Genomic DNA, 27,735 nt, shown 5'->3' with positions numbered 1-27,735 from the left:
TTGCATTACAGCTTGCATATTTATTGACCAAATATTACTAAAATAGCTAAAATACATTGGGTACTTATGAGAGCAACAGTAAGGACCACGTGTTACAAAAGCTTGCGTTTTCAGCAACCCTACATAAATGCCACAAATGCACAGGACTGTTTTCTTGCTCTATTTACATAGCTGATACGTCTATCCTAACGAAGGTGAGGGAGGGGAGGATGCACGAGAAACTCAGGCCAGAGGGGAAGCGTGAAGAGAACGAAGGAGGACAGTGCATGCGTCATTGGTGTTTAACAGTCAGAAGCGCAGACAGGTCAGATCAAGGCCCGCCCTGCCAAAGGAAGAGCCAAAGACATTATATAAAAATTAAGGTGGGCTTTCAGTCTGGCTAACACAACAACATTCCGTGAAGAGATGGCATTGTCGGATTTTAGTTTCGTTTATCCATTTCATTGGGAGCAAGGACAAAAATGTAAGATCTACACCTTGCTTATCAAAACTGTCCAAAAAAAAAAAAGTGTTTTGCCTTTCATCGTCGTCATCATCATCATCATCATCATCATCATTTGTAAAGACATTTTTTTCAACTTCAACTTTGGGAAAGATATAATTTTCAAATTTCTGCTCAGATGCCAGTACTTTGGGTTGTTTTTTTTTTCTCACATGGCACTTATTTAAAAAGAGTGGATCTTTACCACCACCCCACCACCCCCCGCCAAATCTCCAGTCAAACAAAAAGAATCCCAAGAGACACCTCAAAAATGCCTGGAAAATTATTGCTTTTCTTTTTCGGAGTCAGGCAGGTGAGGCTGCAGGAAGGAAGAGTTCTGGAAGGTAGATTACAGTTTTGTGATTGCTCCCGCTACCCGTGACTGCCAATCCAGGCGCAAGAGGACAGCCCCTCGCGCTCTTGGTAGCACCCACTCAACCTACACACGCTGAAGAAGAAAGCCACACTGAAGACACAGGGAAAACAAGTCAATCCGGTCTGGAGAACAACGTCCGGGGAAACAGAGTACCAACACCTGCTTAGAACATGGAAATAAAAATAACTCCATCAGAGCTACCTCGCCAAGGAGCATGTTGAAAGTCCAAAATAGCACCAATCATCAGTGTCTCAGGTCCTGTGGCAGCATCTCAGTCACTTACCACAAGGAAACGATGAGTTTCGAACTACTTCTATACATCAAAAGAGTACATGGATAAAATATAGAGATATACAGACAATTGATGAACATAAACTACTAGGCTTGTTACATCTAAAATGAGAAAAAAAAAAAGTGGAGGGGACTCTCAGCCTCTGCACGAAGCAGTCGGGAGCTGTGTGATGAAAGGCAGGAGTGGACCGGTCATGTGCGAGCAGTGGGAGTTTGAGTTGTGGGAGACATTGTTGTAGCGAACCAGGCCTGAAGGCCCACCTGTAAGGGTTGTAAACGTGGATTCACAGTGTGAAATTCTGAGCATTTTCACTTGAGTCAGAATGATTAAAAACTGGTTTGATGATACCTATTTGTCCACTGTAAAGTCTCTAAAGCAAGGCTTAGAGTCCCATAGTTTCTTCTTATAGTTGATGATTTACACAGAAAAAAAAAATCCCATATATGATACCAAGACCTCATCAAAACCCCATACACCATATGCAATACAAATGGAGGTGTAATGATTAAAAAGAGTGGAGGTAATCGATGTCTGGGGAGTAGGGTTCATGGCTGCCTGGTGGAGTCAGGGAGGCAGCGCAGCTTTCATTCATCTTCTTGCGGTTCACTTCCTTCGGCACAGGAAGTCTTCCCTGCAGGGTGTACACAGACCAACAGAGAGACAGACACACAAAGATACACTTAGTCACATATTTAAAACCATTTTTAAAGTTTCTTTTTTCTCCTATCTACTTTTTATCGTTGAACTTTTTCTGTTTTGCAAAGAGTTTACATATTAACGGTATTCTCCTGAATGTAAATATTAGGCCAGTGGGTGAAGAAGCAATTGAAGACCAGCTTTCCCCTGTTTGTATAGAGTCAAGTGTTTCTCTCATGGTGGTGGTATTATTCCTCTAAGTCAGATCTCTGGGGTCAGTTGCTAGTATTAGACAGGACCCAGGGATTGAGCTGGGCTAGGAATACTCATAAAAGTGCCAAAAAAATTTGAAGATTTATTTTATGTGTATGAGTGTTTGCCTGTGTGTATATATGTGTACAACATGCATGCCTGGTGTCCATGGGGCCCAGAAGAGGGCATCTGATCCCTGGACCTGTAGTTAAAGATGGTTGTGAACCACCATGTGGGTGCTATGAACTCAACCTAGGTCCCCGGCAAAAACAGAAAGTGTCCTTAACCACTGAGCAATCTCTCTAGATTCATATATGTTTTTAAACTTTTCGATGGGTGACATGACTCGGGGCTTACAATAGTCTTATTTTTCATTACACAATAAAAATACTGTAAGACACATCACAATGCATAAATCTTCTCTATGTGAGATTTACTCTATAAGCAACTGGCACACTTAATACTAAGTGCCGATGGTCAGGACTAAAATGGCACCCAAGATGGAAGCCTTTGAGAGTTGCACAATGTAGCAGCTGTAGAAAAGAGGAGGAGAGCCAGAGGCCACACCCTGAAGATTGGAGGCTCAGGCAGCCCAGAACTCCTTAAGCCTCTTCTTACACAGCTGATGACCAACCAACCCACCATGCTGCTTCTGATGACACAGAGAGGAGGCTGCCAGGGAGTGCAGCCTCCACCAGAAGCAAGCAGGAGGAGGGCAGGACATTGGGGCCTACTGAACAACTGACATAAAAGTCTTAATTCACTGAAGAAGAAAGACCGCATGCCCCATTCACACACACTCACACAGTGAAGACAAGGGTCTCTCTTAATTAAACCATCAATTTTGGGTACTTTCTTAGGGGGAAAATAGCCCTTTGTGGTTTCAATCAATGAAGTTGACTATATGGAAGTACTGTACAGTTGGGAAAACAATTTCAATCTTGAAATTGTGGTATACAGCACATAAATTAGAGGGGAAAAAAAATCCACTGATGTTTTCCAAGGAATGCTACCGCCTCATCTAACCAGTTAGTATGGACTTGAAGCTGTTGGAAAGTTAGCACACTGCTGTGTCTTGGTTTCTGAGGCTCAGTCCCACTAACTGTTGACCTCCATGAAAAACATACTATAAAATGAAAACTGAGAGCTAGGAAAGAGTTATCTCCTGAAAAAATAAAAACAGAGTATTTCAGATCTGAATTTAGCACTTTTATTATTTATATACATATGTGTGTGTGCGTGTGTGTATGTGTGTGTGTGTGTGTGTGTAATTTGTTTTGTACCCTTCTGCAGTACCAAAACACTCACGCACTCCATCACTGGTAATTGTTCTGAGCACTTGCAGACATTGCTAGATTTTAAGTCTACACAGAGAAGCCAAAACAAAACCAGTCCCTACCCAACGTGCCCTTCATTAACTTGATCTATGGGAGACACTGAAGTTCCTGGACCACAGACCTTGGCAGGAGGTCACACAGAGGCCCGCTACTAAAACACCCCTAGGGCCAATAAACTAAACCACTTGCAATTGGAGGGACTTCCAGAGCGGTGCGGCACTCTCCACCTCCTTTTTGGAGCCTGGATTTACTAGATTACAATCCTCTTCCCCGACTACTACTGTTTTGAACTAAAGAATTGCCTGTCTCTAACATACCTCATCTGCCCAGAAGTCAGGCCTAACGATAGTAGAGGCAAAACAGTTGCCATTCTCCATCATCCACACGTAACGACTCTTGTGAGGCAGAGAGACCTGAGTAACCTAGAAGCCTGAGGATGGATGGATGGATGGCGAGCAGAGGTGCTGGGCGCCCACAACAGGCCTGCTCAGCCGGAAGCCACATCCAGATGAATGGCATTGCTTCACGTGACTGATAACCTCGCCCCAGTTACTACATAATATGTTTTAGACCAAGTAAACTGATAGCATTTTTCATGCAGATATGCAAAGATATGCTTTTCCAGAAGTTTCCTTCTAGAAAAAAAGGACAAATATATTATGCTTAAAATACCACTTCCTGTTTAGAGAAGATAACACAAAGTAGGCTGAAGGTGTAGTTCCTACAACTGACTGTGCCCACCCTGGGGTGTGCTTTACTGTAGGCAAGGAGTGAAGGGAAGGACCGCTGACCTCACACCTCACTGAGGAACTTCATCTGGTCTTACCCACTTAGTTGATAAGAAGAGCTGTGGGGAGAGCTGACTGAGGTAAGCAGCTCCAGGGGGATTACGCCCTGACTTGGCCCAGAAAACAATGTCTAGGGACAAAAATACACATGTATGTGTATAAATAAGTTTAAGGGGTGAGGCATGTAGCCCAGTGGCAGGGTACGTGCCTAGCATGCATTCTATCTCCAGCATCATCAAATTAATAATAATAATAATAATAATAATAATAATAATAATAATAACAACAACAACAACAACAACAGTGGTAATAGTAATAATGGGGAGGAGGAGGAAGAGGAGGAAGGGTGGGTTGGTGGTGAGGGGTCAAGCTGCCACTCTGGGCGTGTGGTGGTGACTCGTGAGACATGGGTGACTCCGTGCCCTCCAGCTATTTTCCACCCCAGCTCTGTGACACCAGCACAGATTTAGTTCCATCAGGGTCCCACAGAATTTTGCTCATCTGCATTTCTGCCAAAAGTTTCAACCTGGTCTTCAGAAATTCTCTGAAAGACTAAAAATGACTTAGGACTGTTTTTCCTTCCACGCTAACTGCCAGGTGAGAGGGCTTCAAGTTCTGGAAGTTTGGTCAATAATGGGCATTCTGTCGTTTACAGTAAATAGGTTCTTTTCATACAGGAAAATGACAGCAGTATGACATCTGGGTGGTACCACTGTTTAAGAACATGAAACTTTGGTGTGTGTGTGTGTGTGTGTGTGTGTGTGTGTGTGTGTGTGTATGAAATATCATTTTATGTGTATGGGTAGTTTATGTGTATGTGTTTTGTGTGTGTGGATGTTTTACCTACACGCATGTGTGTCAGTGTACCATGAGCATGCAGCGTCCAAGAGACCAGAAGAGGGTGTTGGATCCCCTGGAACTGTTTACAGACACTTGTGAGTCATTATGTGGGTGCTAGGAATCAATCCCTACCCTCTGATAAGAAGGCGCCATCAGCGGCCAACATTACATACTTGGAAGAAATTCCCATCACCCACTCTTAGCCTGCCTTCCTGGTTTTGTTTTGGGACTGATCACCAGTATCTACATTTGCCTAACCAGGATCGAAACAAATTTAAACTCTGTGAAACACACACTTGACCCAAGGATTCAATGATTCTTAAATGGAAATTTACGCCTGTCACAAAAAAGAAGGTAACAGGAACGTTAACAGTTGTAAGACTTTTGGCTGTGGAGGTGTTTGCTTGTTGATTTGTTCTTTCTGTTTTTTTTTTTCCCTTGCTTGTTTTGAGATGAGGTCTTCCTATGTCGTCCAGGCTAGCCTCAAGTATTCAGTAGTCCTCTTGCCTCAGCCTGTGGGTGCTGGGATTACAGGTATGTACCACTCAGCCCAGCTCTAGGTTATGTTTTTAAAACTAAGTTACTTCCAGTCAGCATAGTATCATACTAGTGGATTATATGGGATTATACAATGGACGCTAAAGATGAAAATGAGAACAGTGTTCACAAGCAGCAGCTAGGGCGCTCACCTTAGTAAGACCTCCCTCCATCTCCTTGTATGGGAATGGTTCCTGGCTGACCCAGACCAAGAGCTCCGGGTAGTAAACCTGTGGACACATAAAAGCACACACGGTCAGATCACAGACAAGATCCAGCCTCAAAGCACAGGGCCTCACGTTCCTTAAGCTCGGGACTCAAGGATCACTCTAAGCTCTCTTCTCCCTCCACTCACGCCCAGAGCACCAGGAAACACATTGGACTTTTTCCAAACATGAGAGCTTCGGCTCCTCTTCCAAGATGGAGCCCAACAGAGCAGAGACATCAGTCAATGTTATCTCTATCAGGTAAAGTGGAAGCTTATATGGCTTGTCTGGCAGGGTGCACTAAGTCACCACGCACAGCTTTCAAGGCGTCTCACCATCCACGAGTACCTCTCCAAACCTGGTGTGCAAGAACACATGTTCAGGGAGTCGTCAACACTGTCTGCAGTTAGCCTGCCTTCATCACAAGGATGTCTTATAGTCTCGCTGGCTCCATGCAGCCACTCACACCACAGTGGACCCAGCTGCCTCACAACAGCGGAGTATCCGAGAGAGAAGCGGGGAGCCGGGCAGCTGTGCGGTGAGTGATTCAGATAATAAGAGTTGATGAATTCTGAGGGTGGGAGGACACAGAGGGAGGGAGGCAAGCTGAGTAAGTCTTCTTTAAATATACAAAGGGTTATTAGCATAAGGTTGCTGACCAGCTGTTCTTGGCTTCCAGAAAGCTAGATGGGGAAGGGGGAGGCTTAAAATTACAAATCGCAGATTTAGGTCAGCTATAAGAAAGAACTTGGCACAAGAGCTGTTAAATTACTAAGAGAATTTAGAGTGGAAAACTGCGAAATCTTCTTTTAAAAAAAAATTTTAGAAACAGAATCCAACAGCCATCTGTTAGGGCTAATTCACTTGATGCAGCTCTGCCTGAAGCAGGGGGGGGGGGGGAAGAAATCAGACAAGACTCCTCCCAGATCTAAGTTTTTAGAAATAAGCCTCCTATCCAGTAACAATTAAGAAGCACATCTCATTAACAGATTAACAAACGGACTCGTGTGTCATTTTCTGTCTGGGAAGCACTAATTGCTGAATCGGTGGTTAATACGTTGTATGTCTCCATCAGCCTCGGTGACTGGGGGTCTGAAGCAGGAAATGTGGATGACCCACGTGTCTATTCTTTGGGGTAACATCGTAACTGTCTTGCTAGTCTATTAGTAATGCTTACAGACCAGCACAGCCCGCAAAGTAACCGCACGCATGCACTGTTTAATCCACCCCTGGCAAGAGACCTATTATGAATAGGAATATTTTAATTACTCGGACGAGAAAAGGAAGACTCAGAAAGGTCAGGACGACTTGCCCAAAGCAACACACCGTGGGTCAGGACGGCAACTCAAATTAGGTTCCTAGATCTAAGCTCTTTTCAGCATGCTGCTGGTCTTAACAATATCCCGCCAAGTGTCAACTCTCTGCCATCCCTCTCTCAAAACAACGCCAGCCTGTGGCTGCCACCCACTTTTGGATCTTAAATACCTGAAGGCTCACCCTGCAAGAAGTGGAACCATTTCCCCTCCTTGGAGTGCAGCTGCTTTCTGAGCCACGTGTGTCCCCGAAGTCTCTACCCCACCTGCCTTCCCAGACTCCCCTCCTCTGCTCCTTCTTGAAGAATGACACCATCTGCCTTGTGTGGGACAGGCAGCCAATCCTGGCATTCTCTTTAGCCAGGAAAGAGGGAATGAAATTACAATCTAAAATAAATAAGCTTGGTAGTTTGTTTGTTTCAAGGCATATAACAAAACCATATCACATAAAATCCCAGCTTAGCCTCATGCTCTCAGTTTGACCCCAGACTGAGGTCAGGAATAAGTTCGCTTAATATAAACTGACCTTAGTGATTGATCACTTTTCAATATCGTCACAACAATTTTAAGAAAATAGCAGATAGTGAGAAACGGTTACCTGAGGAACCAAAGGCAGAGTCAAGAAATGACAGGCAATTGTGTGCTTCTCTGGGATATTCCATTTTAACAAAGTCACACCACTTTAGCATTTAGCATCTCAAAGCCACTAAGGCACGAGTCCACAAACAACAAAGGAAACCGACATTTATAGAATATTCAGCAGTGCTGGCTGCAGAGCGGCAATTGGCAGTGAGAAGTTCTGGGAAGGCAGTTCCTATTCGATGCAAACCCAGGAACAGAGTGATGGCTAAGTTCAAGAGTAACATGTTCCAACAGGGGTGGGGAAGATGCCCCTGTGCCCACTGTAGCTCTCAGGACCCCAACAGCACAGTGACACTGCCTTTGGCTCACAACTGGTTGGTACTGAACGCTGAGCTGGCAACCGCTCATGATTAAGGCCTGCAAATGTTGATGAGACTCTGAGCAACAGGAACGTGCTAGGAATCCATCTGGAGTCCCAGGATGCATGCTGCCTGCAAAGCTTTCCTCTCTCCTTCATACCAAATGGCTCGTGCTGCACGAGTCCAGCACGTGGCTCTCTCTCTCTCACTGGACTCATTTTTCTGCTTTAAAGTTCATGCTTCTCATGGAAACTAAAGTCATGCTCTTTTTCACGCCTTATTGTGTTCTTGCTCTGGGCGATGGTGGTTTGTATCGGGCAGACTCAAACGCTCTGGGTGATGTACGTGAGAAAACCTGAAAACCGTTCACTAAACACGCAAAGCAAAGTTTACCTTCATCATCACCACAAGAGAAGCACTTATTCTTTCAGAACTGTCTTCTGAATTAAAAAGAAAATTCCCTCAAACCCTAGAATACTACTCTCCTAGAATTCAAATAGGGACGCAGGGAGACAAGCTATATTTTCAACAACTAAGATAAATGGGTGTTTACTCCAAAAATGTGAAGGAAGAATTTCTCATTTTTTATTTTATTTGGCTTGACAGTGTGTTCATACTAATTAATGAAGCTTTTTCCACAAAGCCACAGTCACCCTACTGACGATTAGATCAGGAAGAATATTCCTTATACGAAGGACTAAATATATTTAAATCTTTGACATACATTTAAATATGGCTTATAATTAAAATTTACTATTTTTTATTCTCTAAGGCATTTGATTGCTAGGATGTAAGCTTAAATATCCAAGCACAGCATACACATTGAAAATAAAATGCTCACTTTCTTTCCTACCTTTTCTTCCTCTTTTTCTTTTCTCTTTGAAGACTTTCTTTACTTTGTGAAGGCCATAATAAAAATAACTTCAAATTTTAAGTCTATAAGGTAATGAGTTTGATAACAATTTGGTGTCTGTTACGAACTGTAACTAACAACTAGTTCTCTAAATTAGAAAAATAAAGTATGAGTGTGTGTGTGTGTGTGTATGTGTGTGTGTGTGTGTGTGTGTGTGTGTGTGTGTGTGTGTGTGTGTGTTGGGAGGGGGTGGTAATCAAAGACCAGTCTTTCATGTTTCACAAGGGAAAAAAATGCAACCTAAAACACTGCCTAAATTCTTTCAAGCTTTTTGTTGGGCGGTTTGCTAGGTTTTTGTTGCTGTGGTTTTAATTTTGTTTGTAAGGAGCCTTGTGGTCCTCATTTAGGCGCAATGTGAGAGTCCTTTGTCCCACTTCCTGTCATCGCTATTATTCCGCACCACAATTTGATTTCTATGCATTACCAGCTGGTAATTTAGAAGCTTCTAAATTTTCTCTTATTTGTTTACTGCTTTTCTCAACATTTCTTTCAGAAGACTGTTCAGAGATAATGGCAGACAAAGGCCCCGTTATGTCTTTACTCGGGGCAAATATAGATACACGCCACTTAGCCATTTAACAAGCCTGCACAGGAATCTGAGGTAAAGACTGCTGCATGGCTTAACTGTGAGTGACCATAACTGTAACACAGTTCTTTATCTTTGGAGAGGTCTATTGTGTCTCAAGGATGAAACGCACATGGCCAGCTTATGACTTAAAAAGGTAGATGCCAATCCCTTGCCAGTAAGAGACCAGACTAGGGCAGCAGGTGTCTAACCTCCATAATCAATTCTTCATATAACAAAGGGGCATATTTCATAATTCTGCTGCCAGTTAAACAGTATATGCCTGCATATGTGTATGTTCTACTATGCCTGATCGGACAGGAAGTTGTGAAGCCCAGTATTGCAATTGGAAGAGAATAAACATGTACATACACATGCTTAATTTTGGTAAATATCCCCTGAAGTGTCATAATTATGAATCTGCCTCAGAAGCCACTGAGTCCCAAGGGTTTCTGGTCCCGCGAGCAAAGAATGTAAAGGGGAACGATAAATGAGGAACAAAGGTCATTTTTCTCTAAGCAGCACTGCACCAAAAGTCCAGATGCTGCTAAAGATGGTACACGGTGCTGGCTCTCTAGAGCCCTGCTCTTTGAGGCCCGTGGAACCCAGACACAGCTTCGTCAAGGGAAAGCACATGGGGAGAAACCCATTGCCTCGGACGATAAAAAGGAAAGTATGGGCCACCCAAACGATGTATATAATCCTTGCAAATTTCACACACACACACACACACACACACACACACACACACACACACACGCACACATGCACACATGCATGCACACACAGTATGTGTGCACATGTTATGAGTAATTAGAGAGAAAGCATTGGCAGTCTTCCTGCCTTTGTAGCTCTGCTGACACTTTCAGAATCCGCATAGTCTAACCACTAATTCCCTAGCATGGAGAAACTGGGGTAGGGAAGATAACTGTACCTCACAAAAAAGACCAGGGAGAGCTTCCAACATGGTCAGACCCATGGGTATCAGCTGGCCCTTAGGTGCCTGTTCCTCTGATGGGCCTAGAATATGTTCATGCCTGATTCACATTTGGTGGCAGATTATGTGACCATCTGACATTATGTGCTGGACAGTCCAAAGGCTGGTGATTCTTTGTTAGAGCAGCCGGAGTGCCTGAAACAAACTGGGTGGGTGGACTTTAACAGTAGAATCCTCTGAACTCTTTCTTCTTGCCGTAAAGCCGCCATGAGCGGCCGCACATGGATACGTGGGAACCTCACAGCTGTGGGATTTTATTTCTAGACTTCAACTGGGCAGAGAAAGGAAATGAAAATCTCCTTGCTGGCAACGGAGCGAAAGTGTTTACATGTGAAATTAATCGTCAGCACAAAGAGCTTTCACAGCCACTCTGTTCCACAATGTAATAGTCTGTTTGTTTGGCAGCCGGCTTTTTTTTTTTTAGATTTTGTTTTCTAAGAATAACAGCCAAGAGTTTCAAGGGTGGCAACAAAGCAAGGCAGGAACAAGCCACAAAAGTTAGCAACCGTGCCTGGTCTTTCTTTCCCACCACTGTTTAAACCCACTCATTATGTTAATTCTCTAGGCTTTGACGGAGCATGGCTCAAGTCTGGATGCAGCAGAAAAGGTGGCTTAACAGAGCAGGGCAACCCTGGTGTCACCTGCAAACACTTAGGTTGTGCAGCGCCCACTCTCCGGCCCCCCCCCATCCCAATAGGAACATGCTTAGCACCACCTAGACTCCAGAAACCCACAGCAGACAAAATACATCGAGGGATTACCAGCTTTCTGCCAAGACACCTCTCCAAGACCGGATGTCAGTCTGGTATGGGAATCAGAGCCAAGTGCGGTCTAGCCTCAAGGAAGTTAGCCCAGTGCTTCAAATCTGGACTTTTAACGGGTGACTTTTCAGTAATGAAGACAAATGAAGCCTAAACAGCTGATAACAGTTCAAAGTAAACCACGAGGAAGAGCACAAGTCTAAAGCTTTGGAACCAGCGCACAGCATCTGAGGAAAGACTTTCCCAACAAAGAGCCAAAAGCTAAGGAAGCTGTTTAAACTCTGAGATTCTGTAGTTGCTGCTGAACAGGGAAAAGTAGACTTGGGCGGTGAGATGCCTCGGAGCGTAAGGTCTGCTGCCAAGGCTGGTGGCGTGAGTTCGAAACTGGGCTCCTATCCTCCGACCTGCACAACTGTCCTGTGGTACAAGTGCACACACAAATTAATTAACGAATTAAACACATGTAATTAAAATTGTTTTTTTTTTAAAGCAGAGGCCACAGTGTGTTTGCCTTTTCACTAAAGAAAACGGATGAGAAAGAGAGAGATTAAGAAAGGAAAGCTGGAGCTTTTGTCAAGCTGCAGCCAAAACGCCCCTAAGGCATGCAAGCACAGCATAAGCTTCCCTTTACCCCTTTGACTCCAACAAATATGTTAATAAGAATCTCTTACCTCCCTAGAGGAGAACCAGTATAAATATTTATTTAACACATCTGAATTCTGAGTCTGGACCACCTTGCCCCATTAGATGAATTTGTTTTCGTTTGTCAGCAAGAAAGGAGAAACAGTACATCTTGTGTTATTTCTCCAACTCTGAAGGCTCATCAAAAGGAAAAAGGGAGAGAACCCTGAGACTGGTTCTGTATTCTGCCTGCTGTGCCAAGCTGCAGCTAACCCTTAGGGCAGCACTGTGAGCCACAGGAAGGGTGGCACTGATGCTCTCCTGCCAACCTGCATGCCAATGGCTCGGGGTCCTTCTCCAGACATCCCACGGCTAGCAGGAAACTCCAGACTTAACTTTTCTTAATATTTCAAATTTTATAAACTTCATTTTAACACAACTTGCAAAGTTAACCAGCCCCAAAGTCTATACAGACTTGATGCATTCATTAGTCAATCACCTTGGGAATAGTCTTCCAGGTTTCAGTCTTCAAGTAACTATCGGAAGCCTGAGTTCTCACCACCACCAAGGATGCCACTTCCCCTTGTCCTTGTACCCAGACATCACCGTGCTACCCATTAATAACTTAAAAAAAAACGTATCAAATGAAGAATAATTGCTTTAAACTGTATCTCTTCTGCTAACGCCTTCAGTCAAAGGCTAGCAAGACACTTACTAATCTAGACAGAGAATGCTGGATTTCCCCTGGTCTGGGTGGATAAAGAGATAGACTATTGCTCTGAGGAGCTGAAGACATTCTGGAGTGTTTATCTAGGTAACTTGTGTAAAAGAGCCAAGAGGAAGCTTTGCAGAACATCTGCATTTCCTCCACAATGCCAATTCCAAAAGGAACTATTCAGTCTTTGCAGCAGTGGACTTTCTTCCACTCACTGGTAGGGGCAGCCACCATGGCATTCTGCAAAAGCCACTCCACAGGTCAGTGTTTGTGGGACGCTGTCCTGTCCTGTAGACCGAGGTGTCTTCACGGCACTGTAACGGACCCCCAGGCTTGGAAGGCAAGTGCTTTCTCCATAAGAGGACACAGCTTATAAGAAGCCTGACCTCTGCGTGGAAGGGAATAGCATCTACAGATCTGATGCACATCTTACAGGTGTTCAGGTCAAAAGAGGCCACTCAAAGCAGATTGTCCCAGCCTGTCCTCTGGACAAGCCAGCACAAACCTAAAAGGACAAGAGGAATGGACTAAGCTCAGAATGGATGTGCTGTGGCTCTGGACACTGGCCAGACTGACTACACTGGGTGAAGCAAGGTCTGAAGGCTGAAGGAGCCTCCCTGCTGAAGAGTCCTGCGAGGCAGAGGACCTGAGGAGGACCACCGCTCCGAGGGGAAAGGGGGTTCCAGGGCAAGGCTTCAAGAGTTGTGAAGGTGACTGTGAAAGGAACTCCAAGTTAGCAGGTAAAGTGCCTGAGGAAGATCCCACCTGTATTCTAACCACCATGGAAATCCTACTTTCAACTCAGCCCATTATTCTACACCTTGACTTTATTCACCAACCTTCTAGTCTATTCCCCATCCAGAGGCTTTACTCTACTCTAAACCAAACATCAAAACTAGACTTTTCCAAAAGAAGAGAACGAGAAACATGTGGGTATTGTGGAAACCCACACAGATAGAATATATAAATCCAGGGACCCAGGGACCCACAGTCACATGCAGAAAGGCATTAAGGAGTCTGTCATAATGCTTTGGTGGTTTTGCTTGCTTCCCTTCCCGCTTGCCGAAAACGAGCCTGGGGCCTTGTAGGAGCTAAGCATTCAGTCTACCACTGAGCTATATACCCAGCACCCCCAATTTACTTGGTATTTTTTAAACCTTTATTTATTTTATTTATTTCATATGAGTGCTTTATCTGCAGAAGAGGGTATCAGACCACATTATAGATGGTTGTGAGCCACCATGTGGTTGCTGGGAATTGAACTCAGGACCTCTGGAAGAGCAGGCGGTGCTCTTAACCACTGAGCCATCTCTCCAGCCCTTCACTTGGTATTTTTACAAAAGTTGTAGGTATGTGGATATTTTATTTATTTATTGGTACTGGAGAGGGAACCCCGTTCCTCATGCATGCCTGGCCAGCATTCTACCATGAAGTTTCACCCCAGCCCCAGGTACTAACCAATGCTGCGATAATGTAATCCTCGCCATCTTACTGTAAGGCTGAAATGCACTGATACACAGTAAGTGTTTGCACCAGGGCCAAGCACAGACATGGGTGCTCCCAGGACCACCCTGCTCTCACTGACCATCATGTAGATGCAAGCACCCAAGGAAAGGTGTGTGTGGAGGGTCTGTCTCAGGGTCACTGACACTGTGTGCTTTTCTCTAGAGCTACCTGGAGTGTCTCCCCAGAGCTCTTCTGAGAGCTGAGGCCTGCTTTCAACCCAAGGGTGCTGAGAACCCCCTCTTAGTGCCCTGGAGATGAATTTTAGAGAGATTTCTGCCACCCACTGTCAAAAGAAGTTTTCTCAAATTATTTATTGTTCTATGCCCTGTTTCCAGTGAGTAGCCACTCCTAGAACTTACCTTGGGGGGCAGTCTTTGAGAATACAGGATTTGCTGCACTGTGCTCAAGTGTTACTGCTGTTGCTGTGCAAATTTACTCACGAGCAGAAACTTCAACATGGCTACCTTAAGATTTTGGGTCTCACTTAACCCAACCTAAGAAACACTGGCAGACTCTGTTCTCTTCTCTCTCTGTCTCTCCCCCCCTCCCTCCCCACCTCTCAAATTTTCCCTGGAAGGAAATGGTCAACACAGTACAAATGTATCTGCAATTGCTTCTGCAGATGACAGAGGCAATTGGCTGAGAAACTGCATTGTTATAACGTGACCCCCAAATGAACTCTCCAACAGTGCCTGCCTCCCCAGACAGCCTGTACAAAGGCCCGGCTAGTATGTGCACTGTTCTCTCTCATCGAAGGCATTTCAAATCCTGTTTACTGTAACGCTGTTTTCCAAAATTGTAGTCAACGTTAATAAAGCAAACTGCTAAATTAAGGGAATGAGAATCTTCTCTTTAGCAATATGTGGAGACAAATCATTCACTGCATAAAATATAAGGTGATCTTGACTAAAAGGGAAGAAAATATAAACACTAATTAGATCAGAGAGGCAGTGAGCAAGTGACTAGAAACGAGAAATTCGGAAAGAAAATAGATTGAACATGACTTAATTTGGAAACTTTTCATTAATGCAGTAGAAATCCAGACAACTCTAAAGACAGGCTAATGGAAAGATGAAGAAGGGGCAACAAGCCATTTACTAGGATGTCATGGTATATAGATACGAAAGAGTAAGCAATAAAATGTGTCCTGCTTCATCTTCAGACCACACAGAAGACTACATTCAACTATAATCAAAGCTACAGGACAGGAACAGCTGGTGAATTTAGTAAAAAAAAAAAAAATTTATATTATCAAATAAGTTGCTTCTATGAGGCTAAGGAATAAATTTGATTGAACCTCTGATTGAATTGATGTGACAGTGTAGACAACCAAGCCTCATGTAATACAATTAAAGTTTAAAAAACAGTCCTCAGCAAAAACAGGGCTTGGGAAGAGACTTACAAAGATTAAGTGAAAAGATGTGGAGACCTGGCTTCTAGACCATGATAACAAGATTTGAATAATTTAAGATTCTATTATCAAGAACTGAGCACACTGCCAGGCCAAGGCACTGGGCAACATGGAGTTAGACCCAACTCAACAAGAGAGCAAAAATCAGAGACTTGTCTGGTCCAGATCATTTGGGCTCTGGAAAAATCGATCCAGATAACCAAGAACTGAAGACAGGAGATCTTGGAGAACGTATAAGCAGACATTTTGACCCTGTATTGGCTAGCTGATTAAGTATGTAATTTCAATTGCCAATTAATTCACAAAAAAGAATAGTTACCAAGTCCTTACCTTCTTTGAGGTAGTGGGTATCTGGTGGGCACTTGGTAATCTTTGTAAAAACAGAACGCACACTTTTATGGATAAGTAATGTCCCATTGATTTGGACTATGATCATCAAAGAAGCAAACACAAATGTCCAAAAGTCTTTTTAGGGAGTGGGGGTGCTAACGGGATGTTTCAGTGGGAAAAGTGCTTCTACACAATCGCGAAGACCATGGTTTGCATGCCCAGTACTCTTCTTGTAAAATCTGGGTGTGGCGGCATGCATCCATCACCTCCATCACTGGATGGAGATCCAAGGGCTCGATGGTCAGTCTCACTGAAATGGTGAGGTCCAGGCTCAACAAGGAGTCTTGACTCCAAAACCAAGGTGGAGCACAACTGAAGAAGAGCGTGGACACGAGACATCCACCTCTAGTCTCTAAGTATGCATGCACGGGTGAACAGCTCCAATGCACGCGAGCGCGCGCACACATGCATGTGCTACCAAATCAAAGAAAGGCTGTTCAGGAAAGCATGGAGCTGGCTAACATCATTGACCTGTCCAAGTTCTAATTATTCTAATGACAGAACGTCTGAAAACCTCTGGTGTCACACGGCTTTAGCCACAGCTGTATGCCTCGGGCAGTGCTCACCTTTCCAGCTGGCTTACCTGAGCTCCCACAGGGCATGAAGGTGAATGCTCCACCATGCGCTGCCAACACCACACTTAGCAAGCCTGACAGACTTTTGGACTCTGGTCCCAACAAGCCTTGGGGTAACTTTCAAAAGGATGACTTACTGAGAGATATGAGGCTCTCCTGTGGAAGAAGGCCTAAGTAGTTAGTATTAAAAACGCTTTTAAAAGTGTTTGCAACTGCTTTAGTCAGCGTTTTATCCGTCTCACCACTGACCATGGTGCATGGTTCAAAACATCCAAGAAGCAGTGTCTTCACTTTACTTTCTAACTCTTTTCTGTCCAATGGTTGTTTCCTTTATTAGACACCAACTTTTATCCAATAAAAGTGTCCTCAAAATGCCTAGGCCTGTATTAGACAAAACGGCATTTGTAAAATTCTCCCTGCTAAGCCTGTGGTATTTTTCCCTCCTGGAACTGTATCAAACCTAGTTCCACCAGGAAGGCTGTTACCTGCCCCAGTAATCAAAGGACAGCAGTGTATGGTGGGGATCTGAGTGCAGGGGCTGGACGGCTAGAGCCGGTCAGGCACAGCGACACCTCTGTGCATATTCTGAAACTCCTCTGTCTTAATTACCTATTGGTGGGGCCCTGACTCAGTGTTTTCACTGGCAGGAGCCACTTGGCTATTCGCCCCGCTTTTCTAATCAGTATCTCTAACTCCCAATTTCAGCCAAAAAGGAGCAAACAGACCTTCCTTTCTTCAGCCACACTATCTTATATCTTTTCCTCTGTCTCAAATTCAAGTTTTTCTTGTATTGCCCTCCACGAAAGTAAGGATGGACACTGAACCAAGTGTCCCAAACTCAGGGCTTCTAAATGCCTCCATCTATACATCCATAACACCCCAAAGGCAAGCACCCCAAAAGAGAGCCGGCCAAGGAAACAGGCAGCGCTGGTTTTCTTTTAGGAGAGTTTACCACCTTGTGAAGCCAGCGCAGATTCCGTTCTGCCATCACAGCTATATCATTAGAGCTCTGAGAGGAAGCCCCACTGCCTGCTGGGAACATGCCGCTACGGACTGAGTGCGTAAAGGTACTCCACAGCCAGAACCCCAGATGGGGTCTGGGGCTCTCCCCAGAAATGGCAAATCATACAGATCCATCTTCCTGAGCTAATGTGTGACTGCTTCTGCTTAAAGGGGTACAAAGAGAGAGAGAGAGAGAGAGAGAGAGAGAGAGAGAGAGAGAGAGAGAGAGAGAGAGAGAGCGCAGAATTTAGAAGCTGTGCCTCTAGGATGGTCAGGTCTGACTTAACTGCTGCCCTCAGTTCCCTAACACTGAGTCCTTCCAAAATGTTCAGCAATAAGAGGCTTTGGGCCAATGAGTGCATCGTCTACCCAGATCCGTCTCATTTCCTGGACCACGAGATGAATAATCTGAGCTATTGCAACTCTGCACAGGGCCAGGCTGTTAATGGTTGTAAATCCTGAAGTAGGCCACCTGGTTCTGGCCAGAAATGACAGACTGTCATGTATCTACTACCACTGGCTCGTTTATTTATTACACAAGCATTGGAGCATTTATTGATCACTGAGGATGTGCCAGCTCCTGGGGAGTCATGATAGCAGAGATCAACCCCAGTTAGAGACGGATGTTGGCTCTATTTAAGGTCCCATTAGAAAAGTTAGTGAGGGTGAGGATTTGCTTGCACGCTGTGTAACGAGAATGCCAAATAACTTGACTAGCTATTCAGAAGTTCTCTGAGTGATGATGACATTGCTCATCCCTGAATTCACTGCCACCCTTCGACACCACGGCCTTCCTGCTACCGAGAAAGGCAGGTTGGCATGGTGGTCAGGGCGTCAGTACTTCAGCTTTACAACCTCAGCGGGTCAGGAAGACATGCTGTGGTGCGTTAGCACAACGAAAGCGGCACTACTGGTGTGACACACGGACAAGGTACACCAGGGCTACTAGGGGCTATTTCACGGGGAGCATCCTCAGTCTTGAAGAACACATTTATTTTCCCCAGGAGGTGCATTCCCTATAGACCAAGCAAACAAAGACACAGGCATATTAAGAATAACAAGTGAACTCGGCTAACCACTTTCATTGCTACAACTTAAGGACAACGGTTCCTGGCAAGTTGGTTTCACCCCAGAAATTAAACTTAGGAAGATCTAAAACGTGAGCTGGGGAAAGAAACCCCACACGTTTGTAAAAGTGATGGAGGGCAGAGAAACAGTTCTGGGGCAATGCTGTCCTCACTGAGAGGCTGGAAGGGAACCTCATCCCAGCTGAGGGAACTACAGCTGCTGACTGTTGCTCTCACTGAAAGGCTCGGGGATGGGCCAAGCGCATCCAAACAGGTGCTCGTCCTGTCCTTTCATGTGGACACCTTGAAGCTAACACTCCCAAAGAAGTGAGACTGAGAAAGCACCCCCCCCTTGGACAGACCTGGCTTCCCCCAACTTTTGTTGGAAATTGTGTGAGACGATTTCCCTCAGATCCCCATGTCTTCTCACTACACAAACAAGAGTCTACGTACAGGACTCAAATGGCAATCAGTTTTATTAAGATTCTGCTTGGGGCTGGCTTGCACTTTGAAGAGTGTCTAGTTAGTCAGGAAGACCTGAGGGAGACAACTGGTCATCACGCGCCTGCACCCCATCTGCCTAACAAGAAGGAGCACTAGTGCCTTCTTTCAAGCATCTGGCACAGCAGGAAGCCCCTCTGGCTCCACAGAGGCCATTGAAGAACTTGCCACAAAGAAGGGCTGCTGCCTTGTGAGGAATAACAGGCAGGCTGCCTTTACGACCTTCCAGATCCCCAGCCAGGGCCTCCCTTCCCCACCATGTAACCCTCTGTCCAAGGACAGTAATGGAGCAGTGAAGACAGCTGTGCCTTTGACCAGAGAGCATGTGAGCAGGGGCCATGTTCTGCTCAACAGAAGGCAGAGAACCTGGGACAGTCATGTAACCTGCCCGGGAGCACTCAGCCATCTGGAAGATGCCCACTCGGGGGCTTCTAACTGCTTAGCAAAGCAAATCTTGGACTTCTCGGTATAACTTCTGAGGCCTGCCCTTCATAGCACCAAGGCCCTTAACAGGGAACAAACACCAACGCAAGTACAACTTCCTGACAGGTCCTTCTTGTCTGAAACTCTCTTCTGCGTCCTCTAAATGTACCTGAACATCCTTAATTCTTCACGCACCCAATGTTTAATAAAGACTAGTTTCAGGACTTGGGAATAGAAAAGGCAGTAAGGCATATTACTCACTCTCAGGAGAAAGAGTTTACCTTTGGTTTAAATTTTGCGCTAATACCAGTCAAGTGTGTGTGTGTGTGTGTGTGTGTGTGTGTGTGTGTGTGTGTGTGTGGTTTTGACCCTATACTCAGGATGAATAATGAATGTCAAGTCTGAGGGCTGCAGTCAGCCACAGGTGACAATGCATGCAGTAAGCCTGCCACCGCTAGCTCTACATTAATTTCTATTCCATCAGTAAGAAATATTTCCAATGGTACCATCGATCCCCCATCTTCCATGTCCTCTTTCTGAATCTTATACTTTGGAGGCTTGCCATGTTTGTTAAATTTGCTGCACATTTCACTCTTGCTTCTATAACTGAAATACGCATCCACTGAGACCAGGGGCCAAGTGTGTGCCTTTTGCAATGTAAAGAGAATGTGCAATGCTTAGAGAAAATGCTGTTCGGCTGACAGGTCAGTGGTGTATATTCCCACCGCTAAATCTTCATAGTTTGTGCTTTCAGGAACGCTGCCCTTGTGTCCTTGGGACCACAGATTCAGATGACACTGGGACTAAGTGAGAGTGTTCAAGTTGCATGGCTGCCAATGAAGCTCCCCTTGGATCCAGGCGGGGATTTTCAGGCTGCAGGATAAGCTGCGCTGAGCTTTGAGGACCACAGGTGGATCAGACCCAGAGAGCAGGCACCTTATTGCCTACTCAGAGCGTGATGCTGAACACTGGGAACCGGGGGGCACTCCATGCTCCTCTCTCTTGGCAAGTGCCACCCTTTATGGTTTAACCACAAAGTTCCTTGCCCTTTTATCAAGAGATGCCAAGTAATTTGCTGTGAAAATGAAGGCTACATTCCTTTTTGGATCCCTGGCACTTAACGAGGAGAGGTTAATGATACGAATTACCTCCACTTCGCAAAAACTAATCATGGCAACTCATTAGTGCTAAATTTTAAAACATCCAACTTAATAGACATTAGCGTGTACACATGAAATATTTATTATGCTTCTGCCTGGTATCTGCTATTTTCTAAGCATGCCATATGAAGAAGGCAAATCCTTTGTAGACCTATAATCAGCTGGGCAATATGAAAAACGGGTATAAACTACGAATGAATCACGTCATCATCAGGGCAGGGATCAGGTCACTGCAGCTAACGAGTGGATTGATAGTGGGAACTTGTGGAGAGAAATTTAAATGCTTAAGTCCCAAACCAATAGGGCTGGCAACAGAAGCACCATGGGTTTTGTCTGTCTGTTTGTTTACTAATGACATAAAACATTATTTAAACTTTCTCAAGGATAAAAATGTCCCTAAGTATCTACTTTGGATAAATTTAGCTCCAATGCTAACCTGTTTTCTAGCTCAAGCCAGAAGAACAGTTTGAAGTTGGAATCTTCCAACAGATCATCCAACAAGATCACATGGTCCAAGCACCCTTGAATCTCTCCTCTTTGTATATTTGGATTGAATTTGCTGATAAGATTGCCTGGTCCCTGGCCTTTTCCTGCACAGCACAGGAATTAGACAGATGGAGCAGACAAATCCTTCCAGTCCTATATCATTTCAGCAACATTTGGATTTTCAAGATGAATCAGATGAAATCAAAGGATATTTTTTAAAAGGCATAATTATTCAGGTAATTATTTCAGCCTTCCATTTCACTGAAACTGTAAGGATCTGGTCTTGAATGACTTCCCACCCATGAACAACACTAAGGAGACGGTATGAGGCTGAAGACCTGGCAACACTGGCAGTGCAGCAAGCACCCCCTTCCGGTCAGCTCAAGGCACCAGAATGCACACCAGGGCTTTTAGTGACCAGGTAGATGAATATTTAAATGTTCAAAATTCTTATTTGGGGATTGCTTATTCAGCTTTGCAAAAAATATTTATATTTTAGAAGTACATTTTCTGATCTTAGAAATTTTTATTTTAAGATTTAAAATGAAGTGAATTCCTTTTGTATATTTATGATAATCTGACCTATATCTAACTTTTTGAGAAGTACATGGTGTTAAAATGGAACACACTTTGAATAGTATTAACTCTAAGATTTTTTTTTTCTCAAGTACCTTCTCCAACGTGGCTATCTATATACCTCAAGAGGAAGCTGGGCTGGGGCCAAACCAGATAGATTGATTATCTCCTCTGCCCTAATTCCACAAACAATCCCCAATTCTCCCCTTCGAGGGCACAGGAAGGCTTGGTGAAAGACAAGATGGCACCATCTAAAATTACCCTCCCAGGCAGCACCAAAAGCCACTGCAGCAACTAGTCAATTTACTTTCCAAGCGCAGTGGCACTGGCTGCCAGTAAGATCAGTCCTTCCCAATTCTTGCCTTTTTTCTTAAACCAGGGCCATTTATGTTAACTGGGGACTATGGAAGGAGTATTCTTCTAAACCCAGGGATGCTCCTTCACAGCATGCACAGAAGGCATGGTGCCAGGAGTGGTACAGTAGAGTCAACTTGTCTATTTTAGATGCCCAGCATCAGCCATAAAGGGAACGAAACTTCTCTCAGTTCCTAGATCTCTGCTAAAATATCCCAAGTTTGTGCTTATGCCACTGGAAGTTCATGGCAAACACAAACCGGAGACAGGTTTACTACATAGAGAGTAAAAACCAGGACTTTAATTTTGACAGAGGATTAGAAGTTTGGGTTTTCAAACTAGTTTCCGTAGGGTCACCTATATATTCTAAAATGTATGCTCCTTAGTGACATATACACAAGTCACGTACTTTTACAGTAAAACCACAAAGCAGTAATACATCATAAAATACAAATCTAGAAATTAAAACGTAACAAAAAGCTAAATGAAAAAAGAAATCCTGAAGATCCCTGTAAGATCTCCCAGTAGGGAGAAAACTATGCAAATTCTACAAATTTCTAACAATAAAGGGAAGGGCATATTTACTCGAAAGCTGAACCGGCTGGAGAATGAGTCATTGATAAAAATATCATGATCAACAGAGATGCGGAAAACTGCTTAGAACTAACAGCTGAACATACTCTTGGGTTGGACCACCTCAGACATCATCTCCAGCGCCAAAATCACGTGACTGGCACCCCTGCGGTTGTACTCAGAGGCCCATGTCCAAACCTCACTGTGAGAGATGCCACAGAGCTGAAGACAGTGACACATAGAATCCTTTTATTTACCTAATAATGCAAATGTCACTCTATGGACCTTGCATGTCTCCGCATTGCTACTGTGAAACTCTGTGTTCTAGTTTGGTTTCTGTTGCTGCTGCGACCTAAAGCAGCCTGGGGAGGGAAGGGTTCATTTGGCCCAGAAGTCACAGTCTGTCACTGAGGGAAGGTGGGGCTGAAGCCAAGATTGGAACCCGAAGGCAGGAACTGAAGCAGAGACCATGGAAAAACACTGCCTACTGCACTGGGCGCTCACTTGGCTTCTTTATACAACTCAGGACCGCCTGCCTGGGGCAGCACCACCCACATCAATCATCAATCAAGAAAATGACCCATGAGGCTGGAGAGATGGCTCAGAGGTTAAGAGCACGGTCTGCTCTTCCAGAGGTCCTGAGTTCAATTCCCACCTACCACATGGTGGCTCACAACCATCTACAATGTGACCTGATGCCCTCTTCTGGCCAGCAGGTGTACTTGCAGGCAGAGCAGTGTGTACATAATAATAAATAAATCTTTTAGAAAGTACTACATTTATTTAAAAACAAGAAAAAGAAAGAAAAGAAATGACCCATGGACATGTCCATAGGCCAAAGTGATTGGGGCAATCCCTCAGTTGGGGGGGGGTCCCTCTTCTCTCGTGATTCTAGTTTGTCAAAAACTAGGCAGTACACCCTACCAACTTAGGGTGTGTAAAAAGTCAAGAGATTTAACCATAACCTGTGGAATTCTAGAGTTTACTGACTTCTTATATTGGATTGAATAGATTATAAATTTGTGTTTGAAGTGAATCCTTTTAGTATACGGAAATCAGATTCTATGTAGTGTTTTACATTATGTAGATCAAAAACGTATAAGAAAAAAGCAATGCACATATATATATACACACACACATATATACATGTGTGTATATATGTATACGTGTGTGTATATAGTCTAGAAATCGCCAGTATTTAAACACCCTGCTTCCTGTAATTTCTACCATATCTGAACTAAATCTTTAACTAGATACAGAGTTCTACAAAGTTGTTCCAGTTTTAATTAAAGCAAGGAAAAATAACTTCATTTTGCTAAAAAAGAAAGAGGTTTAAGACATCTTTAGTATCAGGTTTTAAAAATATGTATTTGAAACTTTTTTTTTCTACATTATTATACCCAGAGATTTTTTTAAGAGCTTAGACTTTCCAGATACAAGAATTGCTAGAGAGTGACTTGGAATCACCCTCAGACAATAACTGCCGGTGGTTTTATTTCAGGCAGTGGGCTTGTGCCAGGAAGGGCTGACATCCTGATGAAAGGAGCACCGAAAAGTTGTGAGAATTTTTTTTTCCCCATGAGTAAAACTGTTCCCAAGAGAAACAAACTGTGATCATCCATTCTGCCACCACACAGCATGGACAACTAAGGGAAATTGGCGTTTAATATTAATTTGTCTTTGCGCTTCTGCCTCTCCAGAATGTTTCTAACTTTCATTCTCAGCTTGGCACGCGGGCCTCTCATCCACAAAGCACACTCCACCCCCTACTACAGAAACATGGCGTTTGCTTTGACCTTGGTCTATACGACCAGATTTGGCAGGGTGCAATGGTCCAATTTATGTTTAACTAAAACTGTCACTTGACGCATTGCAACATACAGCCTCCGTGGTTGAGCGACAGTGATACAAAGTGAGCAGGGCTCTAGGAGACAAAGTGAGCTGCCCACTTCAGTAAGAGAACCAAAGAAAGGGAAGCACACTTCATCACCGCCTTATTACTCGATAAAAAAAATGGCTAACAGGGAAGGTAATACGAAGACAGCCACTTGCTAAAGCTCATTGATTAGTTTGATTTTATGTTCGCCTCTTTTGTCTTCCTACCCCAATTCTTTGATTTCACCATTAGCAAGCCAGGCCAAGCCAAACCTACTTTGCTTGGTGCTTTGACACCCACTTGTTGAAATGACAGGCAAGGCATATGCTAAAAATGTAAGAGCTCGCTCTTGATGGAAGCCGGTCTGAACTCATTTCCCCGCCTCTGATTCATCCCTCTCCTTGGAAGCTAATTCACCGTTGTTCTCAAAGAAAACATCAGATCCAATTTTAATTCACTAAATTCCACCCTCATTTACAAGAAGGAAGAAAAGAAAGAAAGAAGAAGTAAAGTCATACATTTTAAGTAGGACATAGGTGCTCTGAAGCACCGTCAACACCTTCAGGGGGGGCACACTACGCTGAAAGGAAGCTGCAGAGCACTTTCATCATTTCTTTTCCTCCCCACAGAAGTTTAACATATGTATTTAGCTGCTGTTGATGTACATTTTCTATGTTGTTTTTTTTAATCAGAAATTTAACTGTCCTCTCTGAGGATCATATTCCTTGTGAGAAACAGCCGAATTTGAATCTAGAGGTTAATATGCCTGCCCTTTAAAACTGAAATGTCTTCTTTAAAGAAAGTTATAAGTTAGCACAAAAAAAAACAACCAAGCATGTATATTTTAATAACAACACATGATATATTCATTAAAAATTAATATCTACTGCTATTAAGGACAACATATACAATAGCTTGTGACTGACTTGGGCACAGATTTACAGTTTGGGGGTTAAGTTTTAGCTATCTGTAATAAAAGAGCCATTGCTTTGTCTGAGCCCTGCTGCCATTCTCCCTTCATGCATGTCACAACATGTCAATCTTCTTAAAGAACAGAACAGTTCCTGTTGTTTGACTTAAACACATCCCTGCTCTGAGACAAGAATTTTAGTTTTCTACTCAAAATGACTGCAAGTCAATAGATTTAAGCCACTGCATCCAATTCATATAGGCTGCTGTACTGCAACGCTCCCACATGCTGGAGAAGGAGCCTGTTAAAGGTCAGAGGGGGTGGGAACAATAAGAGGCAGGCTGGATGAAGGCGAAGGCGAGTGGCTGGTACCTCTAAGTAATAGCTGATAAGAAGCTACTGAGAATTTCTTCTGATGACCATTTCTTACCATTTTGAGAATCTTAACCGTCTCGGGCTTCTACTCTTTCTTCAGTCCAGTGACACCAACCTGCAAAATACATTTATATACAGTAGACACATTGCTTAACCACAGGTCAACAAACACAAAATGCCCCCTCAGAGGTCACAGACAAATGAGCACTCTGGGTGCAGAAGGTTAAGTTCCAGGCAAACGAGTCTAAAGGCTGGCGTCCCTGAAAGGGCTTTCCAAGTGGTCTCCAGGTTTGCATAGGGGACAAAGGGATCGGTGGCACCTGGCTCTGCAGTCCTGGGCTATTCTTAGTGTCTGGTTCATCTCTAAATTGCAGTTCAAAAGGTTTAGCAACTTAAAAGTAGACCCAAGTGATAAAAATAGATTGTTTTCTGGCTGCTCTTTGTTCCCAGACATACTACTGGCAGTATATTTGCAATCAAGACGGCAGAACAAGAATCCGCCTTCCACCGTAGTGTAATGCCTCAGAGTGGATATTTTTGGAAATGGCACTGCATTACATAACCTTCCGTGTTAGAGAAAAAAAAAAAGCCTACACAAGAGAGAAAGTCAGGAATATACACCATTATGCCCTTCTGCCGAAAGCAAATAAACATTAATGTATATGCCGCTGAGGTTCGCCCTCCGCCTTTATTCCATGAGAACAGAGCTCTTTTGTTAATGTAAGTTATGGCAAAAATCAGACGCATGTAAAAACTAAAAGTTCTCCAAACGGGCATCAGAGGCACTTGGAGTTTTCCTATGTTGTTATAGAAACATAAATGCAAATCAGGTTATTAGCAGCACCAAGGAAAAAAGTACTCATTTCTCTTTAATGCTTCCGCACCCCAAGTTCAAACTGCTTTATAAGAAAATGCAGAAGAAAAAGTGTGGCAAGAGCGAAAACATGAAATGACCCACGGCCGCCGCCGCAGCAACATTGAAAGAGTAATCAAGTGTGAGGATTTTACAAAGGGACAGAGAAGCTTGCATGCACCAAAGTGCATTTAATGCAAAGCAACAAAACAGCTCCTAACAATGAGCAAGAACAAAATTAACCACACCAGCAAGCAAAACCCCACCCCTTCACAAAAAGAATTCATTTCTCCCAACTTGTACATTAAACAAAGGGGGGGGTGTCAAGTTAGACCCCAGGCTTAGTGCAGCAGGAGCAAAATGACATAATTTCTCCAAAATTCAGAGGGAGAAAGCGTGAACTCTGCAAGGTTGAAGGGTCCAGCTAAGAGCAAAGGCAAGGAATCCACACAAAAGAGAAAGCGGCGCTCCTAGCTGAGGGTGAGAATAGCAAATACTTACAGACAAAAGCCCCGCTCCCTGTTCACTCTCTCTCCTCTCTACACCTGAAACACAAATGTAGATGAAAAAGGGCATCATGCTAGAAAGACAGCTGAGGGGGGAGGGGGAGGGGAAAGGGGTGGAGGAAGAGAAGGGCGGAGGGGGAAGGGAAACAAAACCCCAACCCGCTCCACTTCCAAGAAGTGCAGCCTCAGAAAAGGAGGGGAAGGGTTCCCTGCCTTGCGCGCTCTCTCCAAGAGTGTGTGTCTTGTGTGTGTGTGTGTGTGTGTGTGTGTCTCTCTCTCTCTTCCTCTAAATCAATCTCAACTCCTCTCTCTCTCTCCCGCCCCCCCCCATCTCCTCCCACCTCCTCCCCTCTCTTCTGCTAGTGTACTAGTGAACAATGAGCTAATTCTGATGGAGCTGGCGAGCAGCCAGCGCCCCAGCCTTGCTGCCACCGCGGAGCCAGACTGCTTACTCGGCAGGAATCGGCGGCTCGCGGCCCCGTGGGCGCGCGGCCAACACGCGCGCGCTCCCCGGCCCCCGCACCCCGCGCCGTCGTCGCCGTAGGGCACGGGGCCCCGGGGAGGGGTGGGGGTTGTGGCGGGGGGGCGGGGGGAACCGCGCCGAGCAGCCCAGGGAGCGT

General features: G+C 44.3%; 1 protein-coding gene across 2 annotated transcripts; it reads right to left on the bottom strand.

Annotated features, from left to right (window-relative positions):
• On the bottom strand, positions 1-27,735 carry NREP (neuronal regeneration related protein). Of its 2 annotated transcripts, none has more exons than XM_084780432.1 (5): positions 27,568-27,735; positions 27,111-27,154; positions 25,812-25,871; positions 5,692-5,769; positions 1-1,780 (listed from the first exon to the last, which is right to left on the bottom strand). In XM_084780432.1, exons 3-5 carry the CDS (start codon positions 25,812-25,814, stop codon positions 1,655-1,657), a joined length of 207 nt encoding a protein of 68 aa, XP_084636558.1. In that variant the 5' UTR covers positions 25,815-25,871; positions 27,111-27,154; positions 27,568-27,735; the 3' UTR covers positions 1-1,654. The 2 variants fall into 2 exon arrangements, with proteins under 2 accessions (XP_084636558.1, XP_084636557.1); XM_084780431.1 differs by lacking the exon at positions 27,568-27,735 and adding an exon at positions 27,329-27,434.

The sequence above is a fragment of the Acomys minous genome (genome assembly GCF_964271855.1).
Source record: "Acomys minous genome assembly, chromosome: 4".
Lineage (NCBI taxonomy): Eukaryota > Metazoa > Chordata > Mammalia > Rodentia > Muridae > Acomys > Acomys minous.
The sequence above is the reverse complement of the archived record's forward strand: the minus strand, read 5'-3'. Positions and strand labels throughout refer to the sequence as shown.

What these genes read in the sequence shown, in the direction of transcription:
- NREP (XM_084780432.1), bottom strand. An exon ending in TGGAGGGAGGTCTTACTAAG is followed by an intron (nt 1,781 to 5,691) that starts GTGAGCGCCCTA and finishes TACACCCTGCAG; the next exon opens with GGAAGACTTCCTGTGCCGAA.